Source organism: Pinus tabuliformis, chromosome 4_2 (genome assembly GCF_031772625.1).
Source record: "Pinus tabuliformis cultivar Carrire ecotype Pingquan chromosome 4_2, CPIR1, whole genome shotgun sequence".
NCBI classification, from domain to species: Eukaryota; Viridiplantae; Streptophyta; class Pinopsida; order Pinales; family Pinaceae; genus Pinus; species Pinus tabuliformis.
Genome location: NC_142304.1, coordinates 125,685,478 through 125,711,453, shown reverse-complemented (window position 1 = coordinate 125,711,453; position 25,976 = coordinate 125,685,478). Strand labels below are relative to the sequence as shown.

The 25,976-nt window shown below is 43.5% G+C and overlaps 1 protein-coding gene across 1 annotated transcript in view; it reads right to left on the bottom strand.

Moving 5' to 3' along the window:
- The window catches only part of LOC149168568 (protein DAY-LENGTH-DEPENDENT DELAYED-GREENING 1, chloroplastic-like), a 281,952-nt gene extending 256,552 nt beyond the window's left edge, over positions 1-25,400 (bottom strand). The window contains exon 1 of the mRNA XM_089428314.1: positions 24,599-25,400. Coding sequence (XP_089284440.1) covers positions 24,599-25,243 — 645 coding nt within the window. The 5' untranslated portion in view covers positions 25,244-25,400. The remainder of the gene's footprint in view (positions 1-24,598) is intronic.
- Between the last annotated feature and the right edge of the window lie 576 nt (positions 25,401-25,976).

Genomic DNA, 25,976 nt, shown 5'->3' with positions numbered 1-25,976 from the left:
AATATTGAGAGGGGGTAAATCAGTATTTCTTAGCAATTAGCACTTTATTAATCTTTTCAGAGCATTAGTTAATCTTCAGTTATTATTGTTATTCAGTAAAAGCAGTAAACAACAATGCAAAAGATAGAGACAATAGGCACAAGATTTTTAGGTGGAAAACCCCCTTCAGATCAAAACCCACTGAACGCTTTTCTAATAAATTCTTTAATCTTATGCCCCAACTGTAATGAAAGCTACAACTTCCTAGAATTCTAAAAAAACATTCTTATGCAGCTCCAACTGGAAGGATGCCCCAATGCCCTGGTTTTATCAACAGTCCACTGAAAGGATGCCCCAACACCCTAGCGAGCCACAACTCGCCCTAGCAACACCCTACCAGCTTGAAGTGTTTACATGCCCCAACCTGAAGGTCATTTAATTCACCAACCTAGCACCACCCTAACACCCTATAATGAAAAAATAAAATAGAAAATGTGGACTTCTGTATCAGGGACAATGATCCACGTTACAATAAGATTTTCCATGAATTTCTTGACTGACCAACAACATTAAGATATATACCCTTGTCCCGACAAAACAAGAACCCTTGTCCAATACACAAGCCCTTATCCCAAAACAACTTTTCTTTCTTCAACTCCACACGATGACACAAACTCCTTATAAATGTGGGCTCCCTTACAAGGAATAATAGCCCACTTACAATGATGTACAAATGACACTGACTCTTGGACAGACTCCTTACAAGACGAGATATGGATACTGCTGAAATGCTTATGTTATTTGTTATTTGTTTGCTTGTCCTTTCACTGCTTGTTGCTTGATTTCCTCTTCAATTTCACTATTTTGTTGCTTGTGCCTAGCTGCCTTACTGGATGCCACTGGTAGATCCAATCTTCATGTCACTGTTCCTTACAGCAGTTGAGAGAAACTATGTTGAATCTGCAAGAGAGACAAGCCCAAACGAAACCCAATACCCAAGGCAAATAAACACAACTAATCATTTAACAAAACTTACCTTTGCCTGTAACCAAGATTTAGTACAATAATAATAACATTTGACTGTAATGATGTACCTGAGATTTTTAACAAGAGATTTATAGTTATACTAAATTTAATGCACCAATGAAAGGAACACAACCATACTTAACTGGATCTTGATGTTTTGTCTGACCTTGCTTCCTTGTTAACCTGTGCAAATTTGTCCTAGTACAAACCCTAGACAGACCTAGCGAACCTAAACCCAACCCATCCTATATACAGTCCTAAAACTGACCAAGAGACCAGACTTAAAACAAGCCTAGAAACTAGCCCTAGACTAAGCTAAAAAACCAACCAAAACTAATCTTAACTACAAAACAATATTTACACTCAATACTCACCTTTTTATCACTGCAGATTTCGAGTAAATAGTCACCGTAGCTCTCAGATCACATGTTGTGCAAGATAATGAGATGAAAACTCAAGGCCGGCACCTTATCTTCTGTCCTCTTTTTCGCTGCCTAGGAGTGGACTACAATTCCTAACCAGCTCTCCTTACAGTCAATGCCAAGTATTTAAACAGTTTGCAATGTAGACTTCAGGTATGATTCTCAACTAGCAGCCAAGGAATCCAATGGTTTGTTGTGGCTATGTTCAGAAGTTACCAGTGGTAATTTGTGCCCTTAACAGACATGCAGGTATGTTTTATTAGATCTGCCTTAACAAACAGTCTTGTATTAAAATGAACCCCAAAAGACAACGAATGTATGACCTCCTTTGACAAGTAGTCTTGTGTATTTGTTTCAAAACTTGGCTTTTCTTCACACAGTTCCTGTAATGAGAATATCTGAAGTTTTCAAGTGGAACCTCGCTCTCCCTTGCAGTCAATAAGCACGAAATTTTTATGCGGACTTCCAAGCCTAGATTATAGGTGAGATTGATTGTAACTTCGCTCTTCCTTGACACAAGACCTGCAACTTGGATCAATTCACCATACCCAAAGGACCGAACCCTAACTTCTTATTATTCCTACATTCTCTCCTTCAGGTGGCTGAAAACAATTTCAGAGCAATGTTTTTTTTCAATAGTCTTTCATTTTTTAGCTCATTGTGTTGAAGGGATAATAAGTCTCCTTTTATAGATGATCATTTGATCAGAGAAGGATTTTAAAATCATGTCAGTTAGAGGTTATGAATGGACTCAAGGATTAGACGTTTGGAGATTTTAGGGGTTTAAATTATTTTGAAATATTTAATTTTTTTTTAACATGCATTGCCTTAAGCTCTGAGGAAGGAAGTCGTTGGTGTCCTAGAATTTTTTAATTAAATTTATGAAACCCTTAAGGATCCTATTTAATATTTATGCCAAGGATCTTACCTAGAAATATTTTCAATTCCACTTAGAAATGTGAAATCAATGATTGGCTTAGTGCATATGGTCCCACCTGGTTGTGAAGTCAATGATTGGTTTATTGTCTTTGGTTCTTGAAATTATTCAACTTATACACAATGAGATTGCGATGAGAATCGCTGTCATATATTGACAACCGTAGGTGAATAAGGTGTCATGTCACTAACCCTTGAGGTTTTAGCCCACAAAACTGGGTCTTCAACTTCAAACTTAATTTTCTCTCAAACCAAAAGAAACCACGAAGCGTACCATATATCAATAGAAACATCTCGTCGAGGAGAATCTATATAGAAGGATCCTGACACAAGATTCCATGAATTGCCATGTCCAATTTGCCATTGAAAAACGGGGTAGCTCCTGGTGCTGCTTGGGTTGACATCAATGACAACCACCTATCAACAATCTCCCCCTTTGGCATTGATGACAACACAAGTACTCCCCCTGCAATCATAACTCGCCCTGACATCATGCTACTTGTTGATTTGTGGTATCATCAGATGTGCTCTAAGCTTCAAATTTTGCAAGGAGGCTTAGGCACACGTATTCCAAAGAACCCAGAAAGCGTTTCGGGAAATTACACCCAAAAGTGATTTTATTAAAATAATTAATATTTTTAATGGGGTCCCTAAGTCTAAACTTAGGAAAATTAAAATATTAATGTGTATTAATCTAATTAGGGGTGAAACTTCTAGAAAAAGCCAAGGAACAAGCCAAAACGATCTAAGCCTTTGATTATGTTTTAATCTAGGCCTTTGGTTGTCCAACAGGAAGATATAAGAAGGCGCTTGAGCGTCATTTGGAAAAAACAGAGAGAGAGAGAGAGAGAAAATCGATTTTCTGAAGTGAGAAGTTTTCAGGAGGAAAAATCGATTGAGGAGATCTCTTGCAGTTGAGGGGTAGGGATAGCAGCTTCTGGAGAGAGAGATTCTCAGTCAGAGATACATCAGCAGAGAGAGGCAGTAAGTGATCCAGAAACCTTGACGCAGGGCCAGAAGGGCCACGCAAAAGGAGAGAGAGAAAGTCGAAAGTAGAGCAGAGGTTCAGTGTCAGAAGTCGAAAGTCGGGGTGTGAGATCAGGAGGCTGAGAGCAGTGACTCTGGGCTACTGATCGATTCCCCAGTTGGGTGACGCAGTGCCTGAAAGGGTTGATGCTGGGACAGCGTAGAGGCAGCACAGAGCTAGCGCAGTGCCTGCCAAGGGCATCTCATCCAGCAGCCAGAACAGTTGGGACTTTTCTCAGTGATTGTGTGAGGTAAACTCACAAAGCTTCTGCCAGTATTTCTCTCTGTAACTGAATCACCCTGTGAGGTATTCAGTGATTTATTCAGAATTTGCTACTACTTAATAATTAAAATAATTAAATAAAATTATTTATATTTTTAATGGAGTTCCTAAGTCTAAACTTATGAAAATTAAAATATTAATGGGTATTAATATAAAACGGGGTGAGAATGTTCTAAATGACATGGATCAAGCCAAATCTAATCTTAGTCGTTGATTAGGAACTTAATCTCGGTCATTGAAGACACAACAGGAAAAGTATAAGAGGAGGCTTGAGGGTCAGTTGGAGACACACCAAGATTGATCAGTCAATTTGATTTTCTGGAGCAGGGTTTGCTGAGAAAATTCGAACAAGTGATCTGTTGCAGCGAGGGGAAATGAGTACATAGCAGAGAGGCAGAGATAGTGCCTGAGGGTCAGCGCAGTGACCAGAGAGGCTGACGCAGAGGCAGCCAGAGCTACACAGAGGCAGCAGGAGCCACGTAGAGGCAGCTAGAGACTGCACAGAGGCTGAGGGGCCTGTGTGGGTGACGCAGAAGGCTAGAGAGCTGACGCAGAGAGGCAAAAGGCTAACGCAGAGGGTTCTAGAGCTACATTGAGGCTAGCAGCGCTGATGCAGAGCCTTAGAGAAGCGCCAAAAGGATTTTCGTGGGGCAGACTTGCTGAATATCTGTCTCCGAGAAGAGGTATTACAGTCATGTAAAAATCTCTGTTGGGTGAGCAAGTTTGGCACCCTAGTTGTACTCAAGAAATCTACATAATAATAAAGCCCTCAGAACTGTTGCAACGGTTTTCCCACATTGGGTTTTCCTGGGGACGATTGTCCAAAAATAACGGTGTCCCTTGTGTGGTTGTCTATTATTTCAGTTGTTGATCTGTATATGAGTTAAGGTTGCATTTGTGTTTATTTTCAGTATTTATATGTATAAACAAGTAGGTGAAATAAACCAGATAATGCAGTAGGAATTTCTGACGTGTCAGACTTAGAAATTTCAACAATATGGGCCTTGGATCAACTGCCAAGTGTGTGGTGCAAGTGTGTATTCGGCTAGGCAAGGTGGTCCAAGTGCATCATCATCATCAAATAAGTGGGACACGAATGAGTAATGAATGGTGCTGAAGGATCCCATGGCATGGCTATCTGCTCTTTGCTATAATGGAGGCCCATGGCTCTCAATGCACACCCTACAAATGCCAATATGACCCTTTGGAGGGCTTGGACCCCGTATAGGGAGACCAAACCCCAAGATGAAAACCCACCTGCAATCTTGTATAAGATCCAATGTGTCTCCTCACCTTCCAGTACAACAATTCATTAGTGTAATTGAGCAAATGAGCTTACAAATCATGGAACCAAGTGGGCACTTCATAGTGGCATGCCCTTCCATAATGGGCTTTAGAGTGTATAGGTGTCTCCAAGTTCAAGAAGGAGGTTAATCAAGGACCCTATTAAGTGGTTTCAACCTCTAAGGGAGTGACAGGTCCATGGTACATCTGTCATATGGCTGGTGTCATGTGATATAATGATGGAACAAAGTGGGGCATCGGGAAGGCTCCAAGCCACATGCCATGGTACAAGGGTAGCTATGATGAGGGAAGCCCACACTTGGGTGTATAGATGTAGGAGGGAGCAATTATGGTACATGAGTTACCCCGACCTTTGTTTTTCCACCCTTCTTCATATGCCTTTTGCCTTTTATTGATTTTTCTTTTATAATTGTTCAGGGCTCCAAGGGATGAGAGCATGATGTGAATGATATAACAGTGAATACCCCCTTAAGGTAGGGCAATTCATCGCCCACCAGGGGTTGGGACAATCATGGGTTCCTTAATGATGCAGGGGGCCAATATGAGGGACCCTAGGAACCAGGGTGATGGCCATAATGATAGGGGTAGAGCTCATGTTGGCTTTTGCCCATGTGCTAAATTTGTATGTCCCGACCATTTTTTACATTTTACGGTGCATTTCCTATTGGGAGTGACCAAATTATGCTTTTTACTTTCTTTTTAGCTGCATCAAACTCCAGGGCATCGTTCCAGGCCCGACCCATAGTGTGGAGTCTGGACAAGGGGAGGGGGAGGCCAACTCCTTGTGGACCTGTTACCCACCATTTTGTGGGTGATATCCCTAGGAGAATTTTTTTCTCCAAGATGGTCCTCAGTCGGCAGCCAACAACCCCTTGCAGCCACCAGCTAGCTCATTGTGCCATTTCTCTGCCACTTGAGCCAACCATGTGGTCCCTCGCCCATTTGCCATGATCGTATGTTTGAAGGTGGGCCTCCCGAACCTAAAGGTATGCCTTGTCATTTGATAATTGAGTATTGTAGTTTGCTTATCATGGACACTTCTGGGCATGGATTAATGGGGGGATTCGGCGGAAAGAATGGGTTAGGTCTATGCCCTTGTCTCTTAGGTCTATGTTTAGGTCTATGCCCCTTTTGGATATTAACCTTGAATTCTAGTCCCGTGGGACCTCTTTTACTGACCATTTGGCTTTAGGGATGGTATTTCATGGGAAACGTCGATTTTGGTTGCATGGTCCCGCTCCCTTATCCACTTATATTACCCCCTTTCCATGCATTATTACCCCATTCATCATTTCTTCCACTTGGGTCCAAATTCCTTCACTAGGTCCACATTGGATTAGCTCACCCGTTCCCCTTGCCCACGCCTTGGGTCAGCCCTGGAACGATGCCTGGAGGTTGATGCAGCTAAAAAGAAAGACAAAAGCATATTTGGCCACATTCAACAGGAAGATGTACCACAAAATGCAAAAGATGGTCGGGACAAACACATTTAGCACATGGGCAAAAGCCAATACATGAGCTCTACCCCATCATCATGGCCATCACCTTGGTTCCTATAGGTTCTATGAGCCTCCTTCATCATATAGGAACCCATGATTGTCCTAACCCCTGGTGGGCAATGAACCGCCCTACCTTAAAAGGGGGTATTCATTGCTATATCTTATGCATCATGCTCTTACCCCTTGAGCCCCGAGCAGTTAATCAAAAAAAATCATAAAAAGGCAAAAGGCATATAAAGAAGGGTGGAAAAATCAAGGTCGGGGCACCTCATGTACCACAATTGCTCCCTCCTATACATTATAAACCCCAAGTGTGGGCTTCCCTTTATTAGCTACCCTTGTACCCCAGCGTGTGACCCAGGGCTGCCCCTTCTCATCCCCTATTTCATTCACCTATCTATCACATGCCACCACCTTTTGAAGGATGTACCTTGAACATATTATCCCCTTTAGAAGTAGAAACCACCTAATAGGATACTTGGTTAACCCCATTTGGAGTTTAGGAGACATTGGCACATCCCAAAGCCCATTATGGAAGGGCAAGCCATTATGAAGTCCCCACCTGTGGTCCATGGTTGGTAAGCTCATTTACTCGATTTCCCTAATGACTTGTTGTACTGGAAGGTTAGGGGATGCATTGGATCTTACGCAGGATTGCAAATGGTTTCCATCTTGGGTTTGGTCTCCCTATACGAGGTCCTAATCCTCCAAAGGGCTACATTGGTACATGTAGGGTGTGTGTTGAGAGCCATGGGCCTCCACAGCAGTAGACAGCACTCCATGGATCCTCGAGGATGGTCAAAGATGCTCAAGATACTCCCCCTAGACGAGGAAGATGCACCTAGTTCACCTTTGCCCAGTCAACCCCACAGATGTACCATGCACTTGGCAGCTGACCTAGGACTTGTAGGATGATGTGGCATCCCCTACACCATCATCAGAGCCCTTGTGGACGATCTACAAGCATCTTCAGCTCATTTGGAGACCCATGAGATTATTATTGTGCCTCCACACCCATTGGGAGCACCACAGATTTATTGTTTAGAGAACAAGGGGCCAACCCCTTGTCCATCACTTTTGAGGGTCCTACTCTTCGTTATGGAACCCATGGACCTCATCAGGCCTCTTAGAGGGCCCTATGACATGCATAAATTATTATTTGACCTATTGAGAGGCTTATTCTTTCATTTGTGAGCTAGTTTGGTGGGCTTGTCACCAAAAGTTAGATTATTAGAACATTATTTTATTTTTGGGTCTTATGTAGGCCAAGGAGGCAAATTCGAACTCCTCATTAGTGTATAAATACAAGTGAAATGAATTCATTTGCTCATCGTTACTTTGGATTGGATCTCTTCTCTCTCTTGCGAATTTCGCACTTTTCCTTGGAGGATGAATTTTGATGTGTGGATTTGGTTTATATTGTCTTGGAGCTTCTCTATTGTCAAATTGTGGATGGCTGGATATACTCTATTACATGTATGTACATGCTTTTAATGTTATTCTTGTTTTAATTTCTCATATACATTGTACTGGGATTTTCGTTATTTTTAGGGCTAATTGCTGCATGCATTTACTGCTTAAATTGTGGAATTTTGTCTCTATATAGCATCTCTCAATGTATGGGCCATGTAATTTGAATGAAATCTCCTAGGGGTAATTCTATCAATGAATTCATCTTGATAAGCCATCACCTTTTGCACATCGAAGTATAAAAGCTGCGAGATTGCTTCTCTTTGACCTAGAAGGCTAGCGAAGTGGTCTTGAGGCCTCCTTGACCAAGAACCAAAGGTCCTCATTCATATTTATCATAGACTCCATTCTCCCAAGACTAAGGCACTGATCTACCAAGAGGTGGTCACCTAAAATCAACTATTTTTCACCTTTTCCTAGGTCTAGCCAAGTTGGGTCACCTAGGGCATCATTTTCCCGACAAGATAGCCCTCCAAAAAGTTCGATCTCCTAGCCCCTCTTGCGTCTCCTCAAGGCCTCCTCTAATTTTGAAGTCATTCTGACGCTGTTGTGAGAAAATCCAAGCCCTAGCTCCAAGATCAAACTTTGTCCTAGTATCCCCAAGGCTAGTACCTCATATGATCAATTCAACACGTTTGAGTGAATATTCTTTCTTTGATCCTTTCCCCCACTTTGTCTAGGTTAAGAACATCATTGGTTGCTAAACTCTTACCTGACTAACCTAGGCTAGGTCCACTTGGTCCCGTGTGGTCCCGTTCCTTTGAAAAGACAATTCTTCGAGAACAAATCGAGATACCAATATCAATAGGGATTTTAGGGATTGGGAAACTCTTTCACGAATCATATTCCCTAAACCTAACCCTCAAATCCTCTCATTCCTCTCTTTAAAGACATTGTACCTTGCTTAGAAAGCAAGCAAGCTCTATCCTTCAACTTCTTTTGGAGAGAGATCATTTGGGTCACTCTGCATCCACTCATTGATTTATCCTTCATTGGTGACTCCATAATATACCGAGTCTCCTCCCATCGGTGAAAGTCCGTAAATAGTAGGGAGCCTTAGTTGAGGTGACAGTGGGCTAAGTCTCCATTTGTTGCCCTTGGTCTAGCATTTGCCCTTTAGGTCCCCAATGGACAAATGTAGACCCCAATGGGAAATATGTGGACCCAATGGACAAATGTGGACCCCAATGGGAAATATGTGAAAAGGGGTTATAATGAGCTGAGGAGAGTGATGTATGTGATTTCAGGAAGCAGGAATATACAACCAAAATCAGGGTTTCCCATTTAGTTCCATTCCTAAAGCTAGTAGCCAATAGAGGAGATCCCACGGGACTAGGATACAAGGTTAACCACCAAGTTGGACAAAGGGACAAGAGTAAAAACCAAGCCCAGTCTTTCCGCTGAATCCCACCGCTAATCCATGCCCAAAAGCGTCCATGATAAGTATGCAAAAATACCCAACTACATAATGAAATACATACCTTTGAGGTTGGAAGGCCCACCTTCAAACATACAATCATACCAGATGGGCGAGGGTGCATAATGGATGGCTAAGGTGGTGGAGATGGTGGCACATCGAGCTAAGGGGCTGTTGGTTGCCTATTGAAGACAATCTAGGGGAAAAACCCACAGGTCGTGGGTAACATCTGGCTCCAACTGGACATGATCTCTCAATAGAGTGGATGAACGTACTTACACAGGAAGGTCATGAGAACACCAGCAATCTCTTGGGACCGTAGACCTGTTACCTGCACATCAAAGACTAAGCACACGGGGCAGGATGTTTTTGCGGCGTCTTATGATCGCCCATGCTTATGTTAGACCATTAAAAAATCAACAAGGAATAAAAATTTATTCAAATGCAATTCTAATCTAAATGCACCTACTCTAGCGTGATAAAAGAATTTGACGTTAGTTCTAATGCGAAAATCAACATGTAATGCATCCTACCCTAACATTCATGATTACACTGTGCAAATGCTAAGTGTAATCATAGATCCAATGCAACCAACATATCATCCAAACAATGCGAGAACAATCGCCCCTACAATCATCCATGTGATAATATAGATAAGACCAATCGTATATAGGGTGGGAGGTGGGCGAGTGAAATGGTCATGCATTAAGGATCATATATGGAGAGGGATGAGGGAAACGGAAAGTGCACCTCTCCTTTAACCAAAAGATGGATATATCAATAAGCAAGGTCATAAATCTTCAATGAATGGCAATCTCAAGCAATTCGTCTTCATCATGACCCCTCCTAATGGTCCCATGTCTCATGCTTCCCTGAAGCTTCTAGCATGAAGGGACATGATCTAAGAGGTACTTTTCAAAGTGATCGAGCTTAGAAGGATCACTAATGGTGGAGTGAAAAAGGGTGCGAGAAGGATCGGTTGACGACTTAGATAACCCCTCGGGATCCTAGGGAAAAATAGGGGCCTTAGTGGTGCCATCGGTATCATAGATAAGGTTCCCATTATAAGAATGATCCCTCATCTCCCCCATTTCGTCTTCAATAGAGGAGTGGGCAGAGACGTCCAAAGGGGAAAAGGGAGGATCCTCCTTAAGGGTTTTATCATATGTAAGGAGAGGAGGGCTATCCTCAAGAAGAAAAGGGACATTAGTAGCCTCACCTTTCAAGGTATATTCTTCATTGATATTGTCATCAAGGTCCCCTTGAAGATTACTTGTTTCATCACTTGATTCATGTTGATCATACAAAAAGGGTTCTTCTTGACTTTCTAGAAGGGGATTTTCCTTCTCTTGGTCATAAGGGCCACTTTCTTCACATGGGAATGTTTCTCCGCCTTCTTAAGAAAATATCAAGTATATCATAATTAGTGATACTTTCAAGGGGGAGACTATCATACCAATCCTTAGCTCGACCTTCAAGTGAAGAAGCAAATAACATCATAATTGTGTCATCATCCTCAACCCCTAATGGGGTAAGCACCCAAAATAAGTCATCTATGTGGACATTAGCATCTTGGTCGGGACTTCCTTTGAACTTGGGACACAAATTTTCAACCCATTGTTTTAGTCTTCGTGCCCTTTCTTTAGGATCAAGTCTATCACAGGAAAATGTAAGGAAAGTGTTATTTTTATTATAAGCCATCTTTCATGTTTTTGTAGACAAAACAAATGCAAAGTCACCAGGGTGAATTGAAATGCCTTGATGGATGTTGGCTTCACCCTACAAGCATTAACTTTGAAGTTCAATGAGGAACTAGGGCTTTGTTCCTACGGCGAAGTCACCAATAGATATGTCAATATTGTCGTAAGGGAACATGACACACGTCTCGCTTCCCCAGCAATGGCGCCAAAAATGTTATTGCTCAATTTAGCAAGGGTCCTAGGAGGGGTTCCAAAGGGACTATTACTAGATCAAGTGGCAACAATGGGACAAAGACCCACTGTAACCTCAGACGATGTCCCCTGCTCTTTACGGACTTTCACCGATGGGAGGAGTCCCAGTATAAGGAAATCACTAAGAATGATGAATCAATGATAGGATAGGTAGTGATTTCTAGGGCCCATTCACAAAAGAGACTCAAATGATGGGTTTTGCTTGCTTTAGAATCAAAGTGAAGGGATCTCTGAGAAAGGCTCAAGGGAGGCTTAGACCTGGAGATTAGAAGTATTCCTTAATGAGGGATGCCCTAGACCTAAGATTCCCTTTAGAAGTAAGCTTTCTAAGTGGCCTTGTGAGATAAGGATTGATCGAGATATGGGACCACAAAGAGGCCCAAGAGGACATAAGCAAAACCCAGGGTTTCGGGTGAATCTTCAAACAAAAGGTCTAGGCCAAGCAAGGGAGAAAAAGGGATCAACAATAAGTGAACTTCCTTTGAGTTTTCTAGCAAAATAGATCCCTTTGAAGGCTGCTAACCTAGAAGGACCAAGAACTAAATGGTTTTGGAGCTATGGCTTGGTGTATCTCACAAACCAACAGTGTGATTGACTTCAAATTTGGTGGGCATGTGGAGGATACACCAGTGCATTTCCTAGCCAACTCGCTAAGCAAGATGATGGATCTAATGGAATTCGTTGGATGCCCTAGCTTGCCCGTCTAAGGTTAGGGCAAAAAAATTGTGGAAAGGAGGAAAAATTAAGGTGATCATCAAGGACTTGAGACCAATGCCTAGCTAATTGTGGAGAATGGAGTCAAAGTGACTTTGATTTAGGATTTTCGTTCTTCCAAGGAGCCTTATTGCAACTTCGCATGCCCTAGAGAAGCAGCTACAAGGTCATAACAAGAATTTATACTTCGATATGCAAATTTAATGGAGTTTCAAGGTCATGGTTTCATAACCTACCTCTAGGAACATTCACTTCTTATTGCCAAGATGAGTAACATATGCAACAAGCCAAGATCATATGTGATTCATGAATTCGTATCAATAATAGGGCACAAGTAAAATCAAGACATAATGTTTCATACATTAGACATTAGGGATCAAAAATTTCACATGAAATATCACTTACATGACAAAAGAAGTATATCCATCCATTAGACTTGCAAAAATGAAGCTCCAAGGCAAGATAGCAATTATCCAAACATCAAAATGCATCAAATAATCTCCAATTCATCTAACAATAGCAAGTCTGAGTTCTTTTCTCCAAAGAGATAGAAATTCAAATGATGATGAGAGATCAAATGATCCTCTCTTATGTTTATATGATCCTCTAAGGGATTTGAATGGCCTAATTATGCCTAATAATGCCTTACAATAAAAATAATGTGCAAAATAATATCCTTCGGGTGACAAGCTCACCAAATAGCTCTATAATATGAAAAATAAGCCTCTCAAGAGGGCCAAAATGATAATACAATAGCTAGGAGGTCGTTGGAAGGCCAGATGAAGCCCAGCATGTGCCAAAATGAATAGAAGGGCACCAATAACAGTGATGAAGGGGGTGGCCCCTTGATCTCCAAGCAAATGACTTGTGGTGCTCCCAAGTGGCTATTGGGGGGGCACAAAAACATCCTCATGGGTCTCCAACTGAATCAAACAAGCATGTATCCCATCTACAAGGGCTGGAACAATGATGCAAGCCCTCCCTTTCTCTCCCATGGTGAGATACAACCCAATTTGAACCCTAAATCAACTGCCAAGTGTGTGGTGCAAGTGTGTTGCTGGTTGGGCAAGGTGGTCCAGGCGTATCATCATCAAATAAGTGGGACACAAACTAGTAGTGAATGGTGTTGAAGGATCCCATGGCATGGCTATTTGCTCTCTGCTATAGTGGAGATCCATGACTATCAACGCACACACTACAAATGCCAATATGACCCCCTAGAGGACTTGGATCCCATATTGGGAGACCAAACCCAAAGATGAAGACCCACCTGCAATTTTGTATAAGATCCAATGTGTCTCCTCACCTTCCAATACAACAATTCATTAGTGCAATTGAGCAAATGAGCTTCAAAATCATTGAACCAAGTAGGCACTTCATAGTGGCATGCCCTTCCATAATGGGCTTTAGAGTGTACAAGTGTCTCCAAGTTCAAGAAGGAGGTTAATCAAGGACCCTATCAAGTGGTTTCAACCTCTAGGGGAGTGACAGGTCCATGGTACATCCGTCATATGGCAGGTGTCATGTGATATAATGATGGAACGGAGTGGGGCATCGAGGAAGGCTCCAAGCCACATGCCATGGTACAAGGGTAGCTATGATGAGGGAAACCCACACTTGGGTGTATAGATGTAGGAGGGAGCAATAGTGGTACATGGGTTACCCCGTCCATTGTTTTTCCACCCTTCTTCATATGCCTTTTTCCTTTTATTGATTTTTCTTTTATAGTTGCTCGGGGCTCCAGGGGATGAGAGCATAATGTGAATGATATAGCAGTGAATACCCCCTTAAGGTAGGGCAATACATTGCACATTGGATTGGAACAATCATGGGTTCCTTAATGATGCAAGGGGGCAATATGAGAGACCCTAGGAATCAGGGTCATGTCCACAATGATAGGGGTAGAGCTCATGTTAGCTTTCTCCCACATGCTAAATTTGTATGTCCTGACCATCTTTTGCAGTTTATGGTGCATTTCCTATTGAGAGTCACCAAATTATGCTTTTTACTTTCTTTTTAGCTGCAGCAATCTCTAGGGCATCGTTCCAGACCCGATCCAAATTGTGGACAAAGAGAGGGGGAAGCCAACTCCTTGTGGACTCGGATGGGAAATATGTGAAAAGGGGTTATAATGAGTGGAGGGGAGTGATGTATGTGATGTCGGGAAGTGGGACAACTCAATAAAAATCAGGGTTTCCCATGTAGTGTCATTCCTAAAGCTAGTAGCCAATAGAGGAGATCCCACGAAACTAGGATACAAGGTTAACCACCAAGTTGGACAAGGGGACTGTAATGTTCCAAACTTGGATAAACGGTTATATGTAAAGCGAAAACAAATACAACACCAGAAATTTTAAACATTCAACAAATACTCATAAAAACTCCAGAAGCAAGAACTAGCTGAGCCATTTTATTAATCCAATGGAGCAAGTACAATAGTATGAAGAAGTGCACCTCGGCTTGCCTCAATCACAAGCAGGACAGAACCCAGGTGATAAAACAATAATCTCAAACGCTGATAATAACTGCTCCAACGATGCTCTGTGCTACCCAGAAAACTGCATTGCTAGCTGGAAAGGAACTGCTAGAAACCCCACCTCCAGTGCTCAGAAAATGCTGCAAAATTAACCCCAATCTCCTTGACCAAAACCCACCAAAACCCATAAATGGTTTGGTCTGGTTCCAACCTCCCAAAATCGACCCCTAAGAGGCCCTACGCCCTCCAAGACTGTTGAAGCACACGGCCTGCAAATATACCAACAAAATCCTCCTCCAATGCTCCAAAAAAGCAGCAATCACCTCCACTAGTGTTTCCCTTGTCTCTCCTGACAAGGATCAACCTCAATAGCTGAGACTCCACCTCCCACGTGTGCACAATATTCTCCCTCTGCGCTGGCCCACGAAGTGTGAAAACCCCACTGAATAGAAGCTCTCTCTCTCAACTCAAAAATTCACCCAAAATGCAACAAAACACCCAAGCCTCCCTTCCAGAATTTCTCCCGACCAAAGCTCCTCTGAAAGATGTCAAAATCACAACTCAACCTCTCCTCACTGCATCCTCCAGGAATACACACCACCTGGAGACACTGGATACAACTATTGGAAATCACAATGAAAACCTCCTCCGAAAGAATGTAGATGAACCTCTCTAGGGTGGCACTCGAAGTCCCCCGAAGAAAGGGTGAGCTCTTCGCTTGAAGAACTCTTGCTAAACAACAAGTGACTCCGCTAAGCAACTCAAGCAACCAAAGAGAAATTCGATATGCCAAAGATGATCAAATGATGAGTGTTGTCTTCCTTTTATAGATTTCATGGAGCAATTTTCCCTCCATTTTCCCTCCATCATGGATCCCTCACTTAACCATCGACTTCCCCTCTCATGTAATTCGAACTAGGGAGTGTGTATTTCCTAGTGTGGGTGGCCCCCAAGTGTAACTTAACCAAACCAAAATAACTTGCTACTAAAGTCTAAGCCTCCTAATAAAATCGAATGGGCCCCATCTCCTCCAAAATTGGCCCCAAAATGTAGAGATTAATCCTGTTCCAAATTAATTTAGGAAGGGACATTATAGTCCTCCCCTCCCAAATGTTGCTTGTCCCCAAGCAACTTCAATGTTGGATGCTCAAGTATGTGCTCACCCTCCCAAGTAGCATCCTCATCCGGTAAGCTCTTCCAACGCACCAAGTATTCTCTAATTATCTTGCTTCTAAGCTTCCTTTCCTTGGTCTCCAAGATGGCCTCCGATTCTAAAACCCGGTGCCCCTCATCATCAAGTGGAGGCAACTCCACAACTGTTGTAACCTGTTGCCCCAACACCCTCTTGAGGCATGAAACATGGAAAATATCGTGGATTTTGCTCCCCAGTAATAGCTCCAACTCATAAGCTACCTCTCCAACCATCCTGATCACCCTATAGGGCCCAAAAAATCGTGGTTGCAACTTTTCGACCCCCTTCTGTTTCAGAGTGGATTGTCGGTATGGCTGCAATCGAAGGTACACCAAGTCCCCTTCCTCAAAATGCCTCTCCACCCGATGCCTGTCAACATACATCTTCTATTGATTATGAGCTAACTGCAAATTATCCTTAAGAGACTTGAGGATATCTTAGCTCTCTAGGATCCAATATTTGGCCTTTGGGGTCCGGTTGTCTCCAAAAACAATGTCAGCAAAAGATAAATCAACATAACCATATAGAACACGGAAAAGAGTCATACCAATGGACATATATGTGTCGTGTTGTAACAATACTCTCCCAAATGCAGCGATTGAATCCAAGCCTTCTGCTGCCCTGTCACATAGTTCCTAAGATAACCCTCTAGCCATATGTTCACCCTCTCTGTCTGGTCGTCGATCTGTGGATGGCAATTGGTGCTCGGGGTAAGCTCGGTGCTAACTAGCCTGAAAAGCTCTTGCCAAAATCCCCCCATGAATCGGTTGTCTTGGTCACAGAGTATAGTCTTAGGGAGTCCGTGCAAGCGAAAGACCTCCCTAAAGAACAAATTTGCTACCTATGAAGTTGAATACCGTGTCGAAATGGCAAAGGAATGTGCAAAATTAGTCAGTCGGTTGACCACCACAAAAATGCAATCCTTCCCTTGCACTAAGGGAAGCGCGATGATGAAGTCCATAGAGATACTCTCCCATTTCCCCTCAGGAATGGGAAGAGGCTGCAATCATCCTGCTAGATGGGTCAACTCCCCTTTGTTCCTCTGACAAACCTCATACTCCTGCACATATCTCAACACGTCCTCTTTGAGGCCCTTCCAAGTGAAGCACTCTCTCACCGCCATATAGGTCTTCCTAAACCCTTGGTATCCAAACAAAGGAGAATCATGAGCTGCACAAAGGATGCACTCCCTCAATTGGGACCCTGAAACCAAGAATATGTGCCCTTTGTAGTATATAACCTCATCCATCACCCTGTAGCGCTCATCTACATAGCTGCCCTCCAAGATCTCGCATGCCCGACGATCCTTGGAGTACTCTACTAATAGTTGTGCCTTCCAGTCATGGCAGATGCTCATGAGTGAAAGTCCTACGGGTCTCTTGGATAGTGCATCTGCCACCATAGTCTGTTTTCCCCGCACATACTCAATATCAAAATTGTAGGCCTACACCTTGCTGACCCATCTCTAATGCCTATCATTGAGGCCTTGTTGCCCCATGAAGTGGCAAAGACTGTTGTGATCCGTCTTCACCGGAAACCAGATGCCCACCAAGTACTGTCTAAACTTGGCCAATGCATGCATTATGGCCAACATCTCCTTGTCGTATATGAAATACGACCTCTCATGTGGTAGGAGCTTCCGGCTCTCAAAAGCAATGGGGTGCCCTCCTTGGGACAAGACTGCCCCAATCCCCTCACCCGATGCATCACACTCCAATGTGAAAGGTTGTGTGAAATCTAGGAGTGCTAATACCGGGCAACAACTCATCACCTCCTTGAGGCGATCAAATGTTGCCTAAGCTCCATCTATCCATGCAAAATCCCCCTTCTTAGTCAGATCAGTAAGGGGTGTTGCCAACTGTGAGAAGCCCTTAACGAACTTCCGATAATAAGTACAGATGCCCAAGAATCCTCTCAGCACTGTCACATCTCTAGGCTCTGGCCAATCCCGAATGGCCCTGATCTTCTCCTCGTGCACCTTGACCCCATCTGTGCCTATGATGTGCCCCAAGTAGAGCATCTTTGTCAGCCCAAACTCGCACTTGGACATCTTGGCGTAGAACTGTTGCTCCTCCAAGATACGCAACACTGTCTCTAGATGCTGCAGGTGCTCCTCCCACGTCCTGTTGTAGATCAAGATGTCATCAAAGAACACTAGTACAAATCTCCTCAGCTGGCCTCTGAACACATGGTTCATGCATGACTGAAAGGTAGCAGGTGCGTTGGTCAACCCAAAAGGCATGACCAAGAACTCAAAATGCCCATAATGACACCTGAAGGTTGTCTTCAGAATATCCTGCTCCCTCAACCGAATCTGATGATACCTAGACCGCAAATCTATACTAGAGAAGTATTTGGCTCCTCTAAGTTCATCCATCAACTCATCAATACGTGGAATGGGATACTGGTTCTTCAATGTCTTCTTGTTGAGGGCCCTGTAGTCAATGCACATGCGGAGAGTCCCATCATTCTTCTTCACCAGCAAGACTGAAGAAACGAATGGTCTAGAGCTTGGTTTGATGTGGCCCAATGCAAATAGCTCCCTCATGGCCCTCTCAATCTCATCCTTATAGGCTTTAGGATGCCTATAGGGTGTAGTAATGACTGCCTGCACACCAGGCTCCAGCTCTATAGTGTGCTCGAACCCCCTATCAGGTGGTTGTTCTGGTGGTATGTTTCCAAAAACTACCAGATATCTATCCAGTATCACCTGTATGTCTGGATGTGGTGGCTTAGCCTATCTCCTAGCCTCAAAAATCCTCAGCTCCATTGCCCACGCTATGTCTCCATGCCTCAAATCGATCTCCATCCTGTGGGCTGAAACTGTCTGTGGAGGATATGAATGCATGCCCTGAAGAACCACCTGCTTACCATCCAGCCCAGTAAACTCCATCACTAGCTGCCTCCAATCGGTGGTAACTCGGCCAAGGGAATACAACCATTGGACACCCATTGCCGCATTGGTGTCTGGTACATCCACCATGAAGAAGTGGTTTGTCATCGAATAGTTCCCAATGGTCACTGTCAGAGCGGGAACATATCGAGTGCACTGCATAGTTCTGTCTCCTGGCACTAGAACTGAAAACCCCTCAAACTCTAAAGTGGTGATGCCCCTGCTCTAGACCATCCGAGCATCAATAAAATTGTGGGTGGCCCCGCTATCTACTCAAACTGAGACATGTTGCCCCTGCATTGTGCCTCTAATCCTCATGGTCAAAAATTTGGGAACCCCGCACAAGGAAGCTAGGACTCCCCCAGATGGTGCAAAAGGTGCTTGCCCATGTGGTAGGGGTGGTGGTGGTCCCCTCTCTGTTGGATCCTCGTTGTCTCCACCACCAAGCTCCAACTTCACCTCATCCTCCTAGTCGTTGTCCAAGAATACCTCGATGTAATGGGCCTTGCCTGTTGTGCACTGATGGCCTAGTGCCCATGGCTCCCGACATGTAAAACACAACTTCCTCCTCCTGAGGTCTCTCCTGGTCTCATCGTCCAACTATCCTCGCCCTTGGGTTGCTCTCTGTGTTGGGGGTGCTCTAGTGTCACCTCCCTTCTGAGGGTAGGGAGTGCATGGTGGAAAGGGTGCCCGGGTCTTGGGGATGGCCCCCTCCAAGTCTCTCGTACAAGTCACGGCCTCTAGTAGAGTAAAGGGACTACATGACTTCACCAGTCCCCACAGTGACTCTGTCAACCCCTCCACAAATGTGTATACTCTCCTAGCATCTGACAAATCTGGCACCATGACTGAGACCCTCAAGAACTCTGAAATATAATGCTCGGGATCTACCTGAGTTGAGTCAGCTCCCTGAAGTGAGCCTCTGGATCCCTCCGATCCCTCATAGGAGGTCACGTTGGCATGCCCCAGAGTGGACAAGCCATGAAAACACCAGTCGTGTGCCTCCCCCTCCAAATGCAATGTGGTCATTTTAATGGATTCTATCTCTGTCATCCTATTAAGCTGGAAGTATGTGTCCAGCTTCTCCACCCAAGCATGTGTCGTGCACTTGGTAATGCCATTGTAGGTGGGAAAGTGCATCTTCCCAATGGTGCGTTGTAGCTCATAGTTTTGCATACCATGGCCTCCATAGCCCTTCCCCTTCTCATTATGTTTGAGATGGAAAAAGTCTCTAAAAGATAGAGCTTCTCTAAAGTCTGCTCCCATGAACTGCCACTCCCTGAAATGCTCTCCCATAAGTGATTGATCCTCAACTGCGCCCGTTTCACCTTGTGCCAAAGGTAAGAAAGAAGGTAGAGTGGCTCGAGTTGGCCCACTCGAGGATGGGTGTTGCGCAATAGGTGAAAGATGATCAAATTGTTGAGAGGCCCCCGAAGTCTCTCCAAATAGAAACTCCTGGTGAGTGCTCCGCTCTTGGTTCTGCATTTTGATCTCGTCCAACATCTTCTTCTGCCCCTTCGCCAAATCGCTCAAGGTCTTCAAGAGACTGTCAAAGGAAACTTCTTCCCTAATCTTGGGTGCCCCATGTCTTATGTTACCACTGCCTTCCCACGGTCCTCTGTGTCTGGAGTGATCTCCAACTCCCTCTCCCTGCTTCGGTACCTTTGCCTCCTGTAAGTAATATTTTGTCGGTTCTCCACACTCATAAGAAAATTCCCCACGGCTGAGCTAAGATCTGAGCTCTAATACCACTATAATGTTCCAAACTTGGATAAACAGTGATATGTAAAGCAAAAACAAATACAACACCAGAAATTTTAAACATTCAGCAAATACTCATAAAAACTTCAGAAACAAGAACCAACTGAGCCATTTTATTAATCCAATAGAGCAAGTACAATAGCGTGAAGAAGTGCACCTAGGCTTGCCTCAATGGCAAGCGTGATAGAACCCAGGTGATAAAACAATAATCTCAAATGTTGATAATAATTGCTCCAACGATGCTCTGTGCTGCCTAGAAAACTACACTGCTGGCTGGAAAGGAACTGCTAGAAACCCCACCTCTGGTGCTTAGAAAATGCTACAAAATTAACCCCAAGCTCCTTGACCAAAACCCACAAAAACCCAGAAATGGTTTGGTTTGGTTCCGACCTCCCAAAATCAACCCCCAAGAGGCCCTACGCCCTCCAAGACTGTTGAAGCACACAGCCTGCAAATATACCAACAAAATCCTCCTCCAATGCTCCGGAAAAGCAACAATCACCTCCACTAGTGTTTCCCTTGTCTCTCCCGACAAGGATCAGCCTCAATAGCTGAGACTCCACCTCCCACATGTGCACAATATTCTCCCTCTACGCTGGCCCAAGAAGTGCGAAAACCCCCATTGAATAGAAGCTCTCTCTCTCAACTCAAAAACTCACCCAAAAGGCAGCAAAACACCCAAGCCTCCCTTCTGGAATTTCTCCCGGCCAAAGCTCCTCTAAAAGATGTCAAAATCACAACTCGGCCTCTCCTCATTGTGTCCTCCAAGAATACGCACCACCTGGAGACACTAGATACAACTGCTGGAAATCACAATGAAAACCTCCTCCGAAAGAATGTAGATGAACCTCTCTAGGGTGGCACTCGAAGTCCCCTGGAAAAAGGGTGAGCTCTCCGCTTGAAGAACTCTTGCTAAACAGCAAGTGACTCGGCTAAGCAACTCGAGCAACCAAAGAGAAACTCAATACGCCAAAGATGATCAAATGAGGAGTGTTGCCTTCCTTTTATAGATTTCGTGGAGCACTTTTCCCTCCATCGTGGGTCCCTCACTTAACCATCGACTTCCACTCTTATGCAATTCGAACTAGGGAGTGCGTATTTTCCTAGTGTGGGTGGCCCCCACGTGTAACTTAACCAAACCAAAATAGCTTGCTACTAAATTTTAAGCCTCCTAATAAAATTGAATGGGCCCCATCTCCTCCAAAATTGGCCCCAAAATGTAGAGATTAATCTTGTTCCAAATTAATTTAGGAAGGGACATTACAAGGATAAGAGTACAAATGAAGCCCATTCTTTTCATTGAATCCCCCCACTAATTGTAATGTTCCTAAACAGGAATATAAGTGATATACAAAGCATGCAAACAATCCAACAATCAGAAAAACGAAATATACATTAAGCACCCATGGAAACACTGGAAATAGAGAATTGTTGAGTTATTTTATTGCTTCTTCAAGAGCAAATACAATAGTAAAATAGTATGGTGCACTTGGGCTTGTCTCATTGGACAAGTATGACAAAACCGAGGTGAGAAAATGTTGAATTGAAGGCTGCTACAACTGTTGCACCAAACTGAACTGTGCTGCCCCCAAAAAACTATTATGTCTGCTGACTTCGAAGGGCTGGAATCACTGCTTCCCGTGCTCTTAAAATTATGAGATTTTACCTCCTTGCTCCTTGGCCTAAACCCAAAAAAACCCACAAAGGAATTGGCCAAATGTTGACCTCAGAATTCTAGCCCAAATTCCCCTTAGCTCCTCTAGTTGTTGGCTCAGTTGGGAGCCTTGTTTGGCCCCTTAGATCTGCTTAGAAAATTCTATAATATTAGGAGTGTGATCCTTGCCCAAAACCCAGAAAAACCCAGAAAGGAATTTGGTTGGTTTAGACATCTGAAATTCGACCCCCTTGGAGCCCAGCGCCAACGGCAACTGCAAAACTCGACTTGCGGGAATCTGCCTGTAAATCCTCCCGGAAATGGACCCAAGGTGTTGGGCTGACCTCTGCTATCAATCCCCCGACTTCCCAGATGAGCTTCCGGCCTATGGCACCTGCTCCTTAGCTCCACGAAAATGTTGGGCTGGCCCTCTGCGCTCTCCCCAAGCCCAGTAATTCGAACTGCTGGCTCCGAAACTCACAAGAAATGTTGGCCCTTTGCTTCTCTCCCAACCCTCTAACTCTCCATCAAATGCTTGATCACTAATAGCAACAAACTCCCCCTGTGTATTCTCTAGCTAGCCAAAAATACGCACTCCCTGTTGTCGCTGAATGGTAGTGTTGTAACACACTTCTGGAACTCCTGAAATACTTATGGAATTGCCTCTCTAGGGCGGGCACGGATGGTCCCCCGAAGTAGAGGTTGAATCTCCTACTTGAGAGATTCGTGGCTAAACAGCCGGTTGACTCAGCTAAACAGCAGAGCGAATAGTCAAGTAATTTTGATTGCAAGGTGTAAGAATGAATCCAAAATGAGAGTTGCTCCCTCCTTATAACTCGTTGGGCCTCCCTAGCCTCATGTGGGCCCCTCCATCCACCTATTTGACTTTCCCTCCAAGCTATTCGAATGGGCCAATTCGAACTCCCATGTGAGTGGCCACCACATTCCACTAGGAACCAAATAAAGTCAAATTGCCTCCTAAGTCCCTAAGTCCCTATTACAAATGTATTTGAGAAGGAACATGACACTAATCTATGCCCAAAAGCATCCATGATAAATAAGCAAAAATACCCAACTACATAATGAAAACCATAGCTTCGGGATTGGAAGGCCCACCATCAAACATACGATCATAAGAGATGGGCAAGGGTGCATAATGACTAGCTTAGGTTGCAGAGATGGTGGCACATCGAGTTATCTAGTGGTTGCAAGGGGTTGTTGGTTGCCGGCTAAAGGCAATCTAGGAGAAAATTTTCTCCTATGGGTGTCACCCACAGGTCATGGGTAACAGGTACTCTATCAAATGGGAAATTTATGGGAGAATACTTTTAGCCAACGGTACAACAAAGTTGGAGTGTTCAAATGTTGGGGATGATAGATTCCCTATTTGGCAATAGAATCCAGGTGGATTATCTCTTCAATGGCAAGGTTTGACCAAGTAGGGGAGCACAACTAAAAGGCAGGAGGTACTAGGATCGATCGTACTCTAATGATACAGCAGGAGTTTAGTGGAGCCTTCTTCAAGTTCATTTGGGATCCATGAATTGGTCCTAGCATATAATTGTGGATTCCATCTCATTGATGCAACAAGGATTCTTCAGACTTATTTGGGATCCTAGTATTGAGGTTAGAATTGTTTGGGGTCAAGCAATTTCAGGAAGGGAGGACCGTAATTCCTCTTTTCCAGCCATTGGGAACTGAAAGCATTTCAGTAGCCTAGGTTACAAATTAAAAATTTTACTGCAGGCTATGAGAGAATTAATTAATTAAAAGTAACTAAGAAAAGAGAATGTTAAAAAAAGTCACTTTATTTAAGGAAACGTGACCCATAGTATTCGGACAACCCATGGTATTATTCATGGTATTCCGATAAGCCATCATAATAAAAAGAGAAGCATGAGCTCATGGAGGGCAGGTATGTGTAGATGATTTGGTGAATTGTTTTTGTGGCTCTTGAGCATTTGTATGAGGGTTTGTAACCCTGAGTGTGGATCATATTCGGGGGTGAGACTATCCTCCCTATGGATCTAACTGTTCTCTAGTTTTGGTGGTGAAACATCCACCCTAGCTAATCTGGCGGGGAAATCATTTCAAGTTCGCCATTGGCACTTAACAGAGTAGGAAGATCCAATTTGCAGCAGTCTTCGGGAGTCCAAGATTTTGCAACAGCTTGCATCACCATCAGCCAGGTTTCCAGTAAACCGAGTTAGCACATAGATCAGTTGTCAACATGTGCTTTCTTATTACAGTAAATATAATAATTGGCTGAGTTTACTGCTGCGTATCTTTGCATTTGGTTGATCTATTTTTCTGTGGCATTTTTATGTTGAATTTATCTGTGGAAAAATGTCTGAAGTAATACAAGAGAAAATTTATCAAAATTCCTAAAATATTTGAAAATGAATATTACAGACCTCCCCAATGGAGATCACAGACGTATATAAGCGTGGAGCTCAAAATAGAACATATTTGTTTGTTTGTTTACCACTTTGAATTTCAGTACAAATTCATAGATTGACTTAAATTTTGTGTCATGTAAAAAATTGATAGGAAGGACTTAAATTGGGTGGCGTGTGAAAAACCGTCAACTTACAGTAGTCTGAGAAGTATACTGAAAGACCTTGTCTTCGTAAAGCAAGTCCTCCTCCATTTTATCAGGATTATCAAAGAGCCTGAAGAGTATTTCCTTGTCGTTCAAATACATGCCCCTTTCAGGCATTGAAGTTTTATCCCTGGGAGTGCCTTCCTTGTCCCAATCGTTGAAGCCCTCTTCATCGTCCTCATGAGAGGATTTATCCGGCCGCCTCCAGCTCTCGTCGAGCCAATCCTCCCAATCTTTATCTTCCATTTTCCCATTCTGTTGGAACTCCCGAAGCTCCGAAAGCGCATCTACACGCCATTTCCAGGCAGCATCATCATCCCCTTCCTCCTCCATTGAACCTTCAGTTGGAAGTTCGTCTCCTGAGTGCAAGTCTTCGTCAATGCCGAACCAGCTGCTCGTATTAATTTCCTGGAGCAGGAAATTTTCCCACCATCTTTTCTTGTTGGGGTCCTTAGCTTCCGCTCTGACGATAAAACTCTGTAACCTCCTCCTACTGCTTTTATTACAGTTATTATGCCAGAAGGGCATGTGAAATGTGGGAAGTGGGCGGCGAAAGGACAGTGCCAATGGTGCTTCTGCGCATAGGAAATGAGAAGTGCTTACCGCACAGGAATTGGTCATTAATAACATAAACATAACATGACCCGATTGATCATTTTCCACTAGTTAAAATGGAGAGCGAGGGCGCGAATTTGTTTATGAAGGGTACGAACACTGCAATTTGTGATCAGCCATTGAAGAGTCAGAGATGTCTCTGTTTGCGTGTTTTTATCCGGCTTACATTTTGCTTGGCATTTGTGGTCGAGACTTGGATATGTTGCGGCTCCAGCGACTGACACGAGTTTTGCCACGTAATCTACTGTGGCACATCAATCGCTCGTGGCCTTAAGCTTATATGCTGACGTGTTTTAATTTGCCAAATAAAGTTGGTGAACAAGATTCTGTGCCGCGTCAACAGCCATCCAAAATTATTAACTTTTCGGAAAATTCAGATCTCTGTATCTCTGTCGCCTGCAAGCACTTGTATGTTTGTACAAAGCCATGAATGCAACCTATTTAATACTGATTTCAAAATGCCGTAAAGCTATGATCTTTAATGACTATGGGTTCATTGCACTATGTAACTTGGTTTATAATTACTACGGGTTCATTGCACTATGGAAGTTGGTTTATAAGATCATTTTTGAAGTTCTTTCCAACATGATCAAATATATTTTTGTAGATAAGATGTCCCAAGAACAATTTAGCTTCCTAAGGAATTTCACTCCATTGAAATAAAATAAAAATCTTTAAGTCATGCTCTACCACATGGATTTTATTAAGGCTTATGACAAAGTGAATTAGACATTTTTAAGATTGATTTTACTTT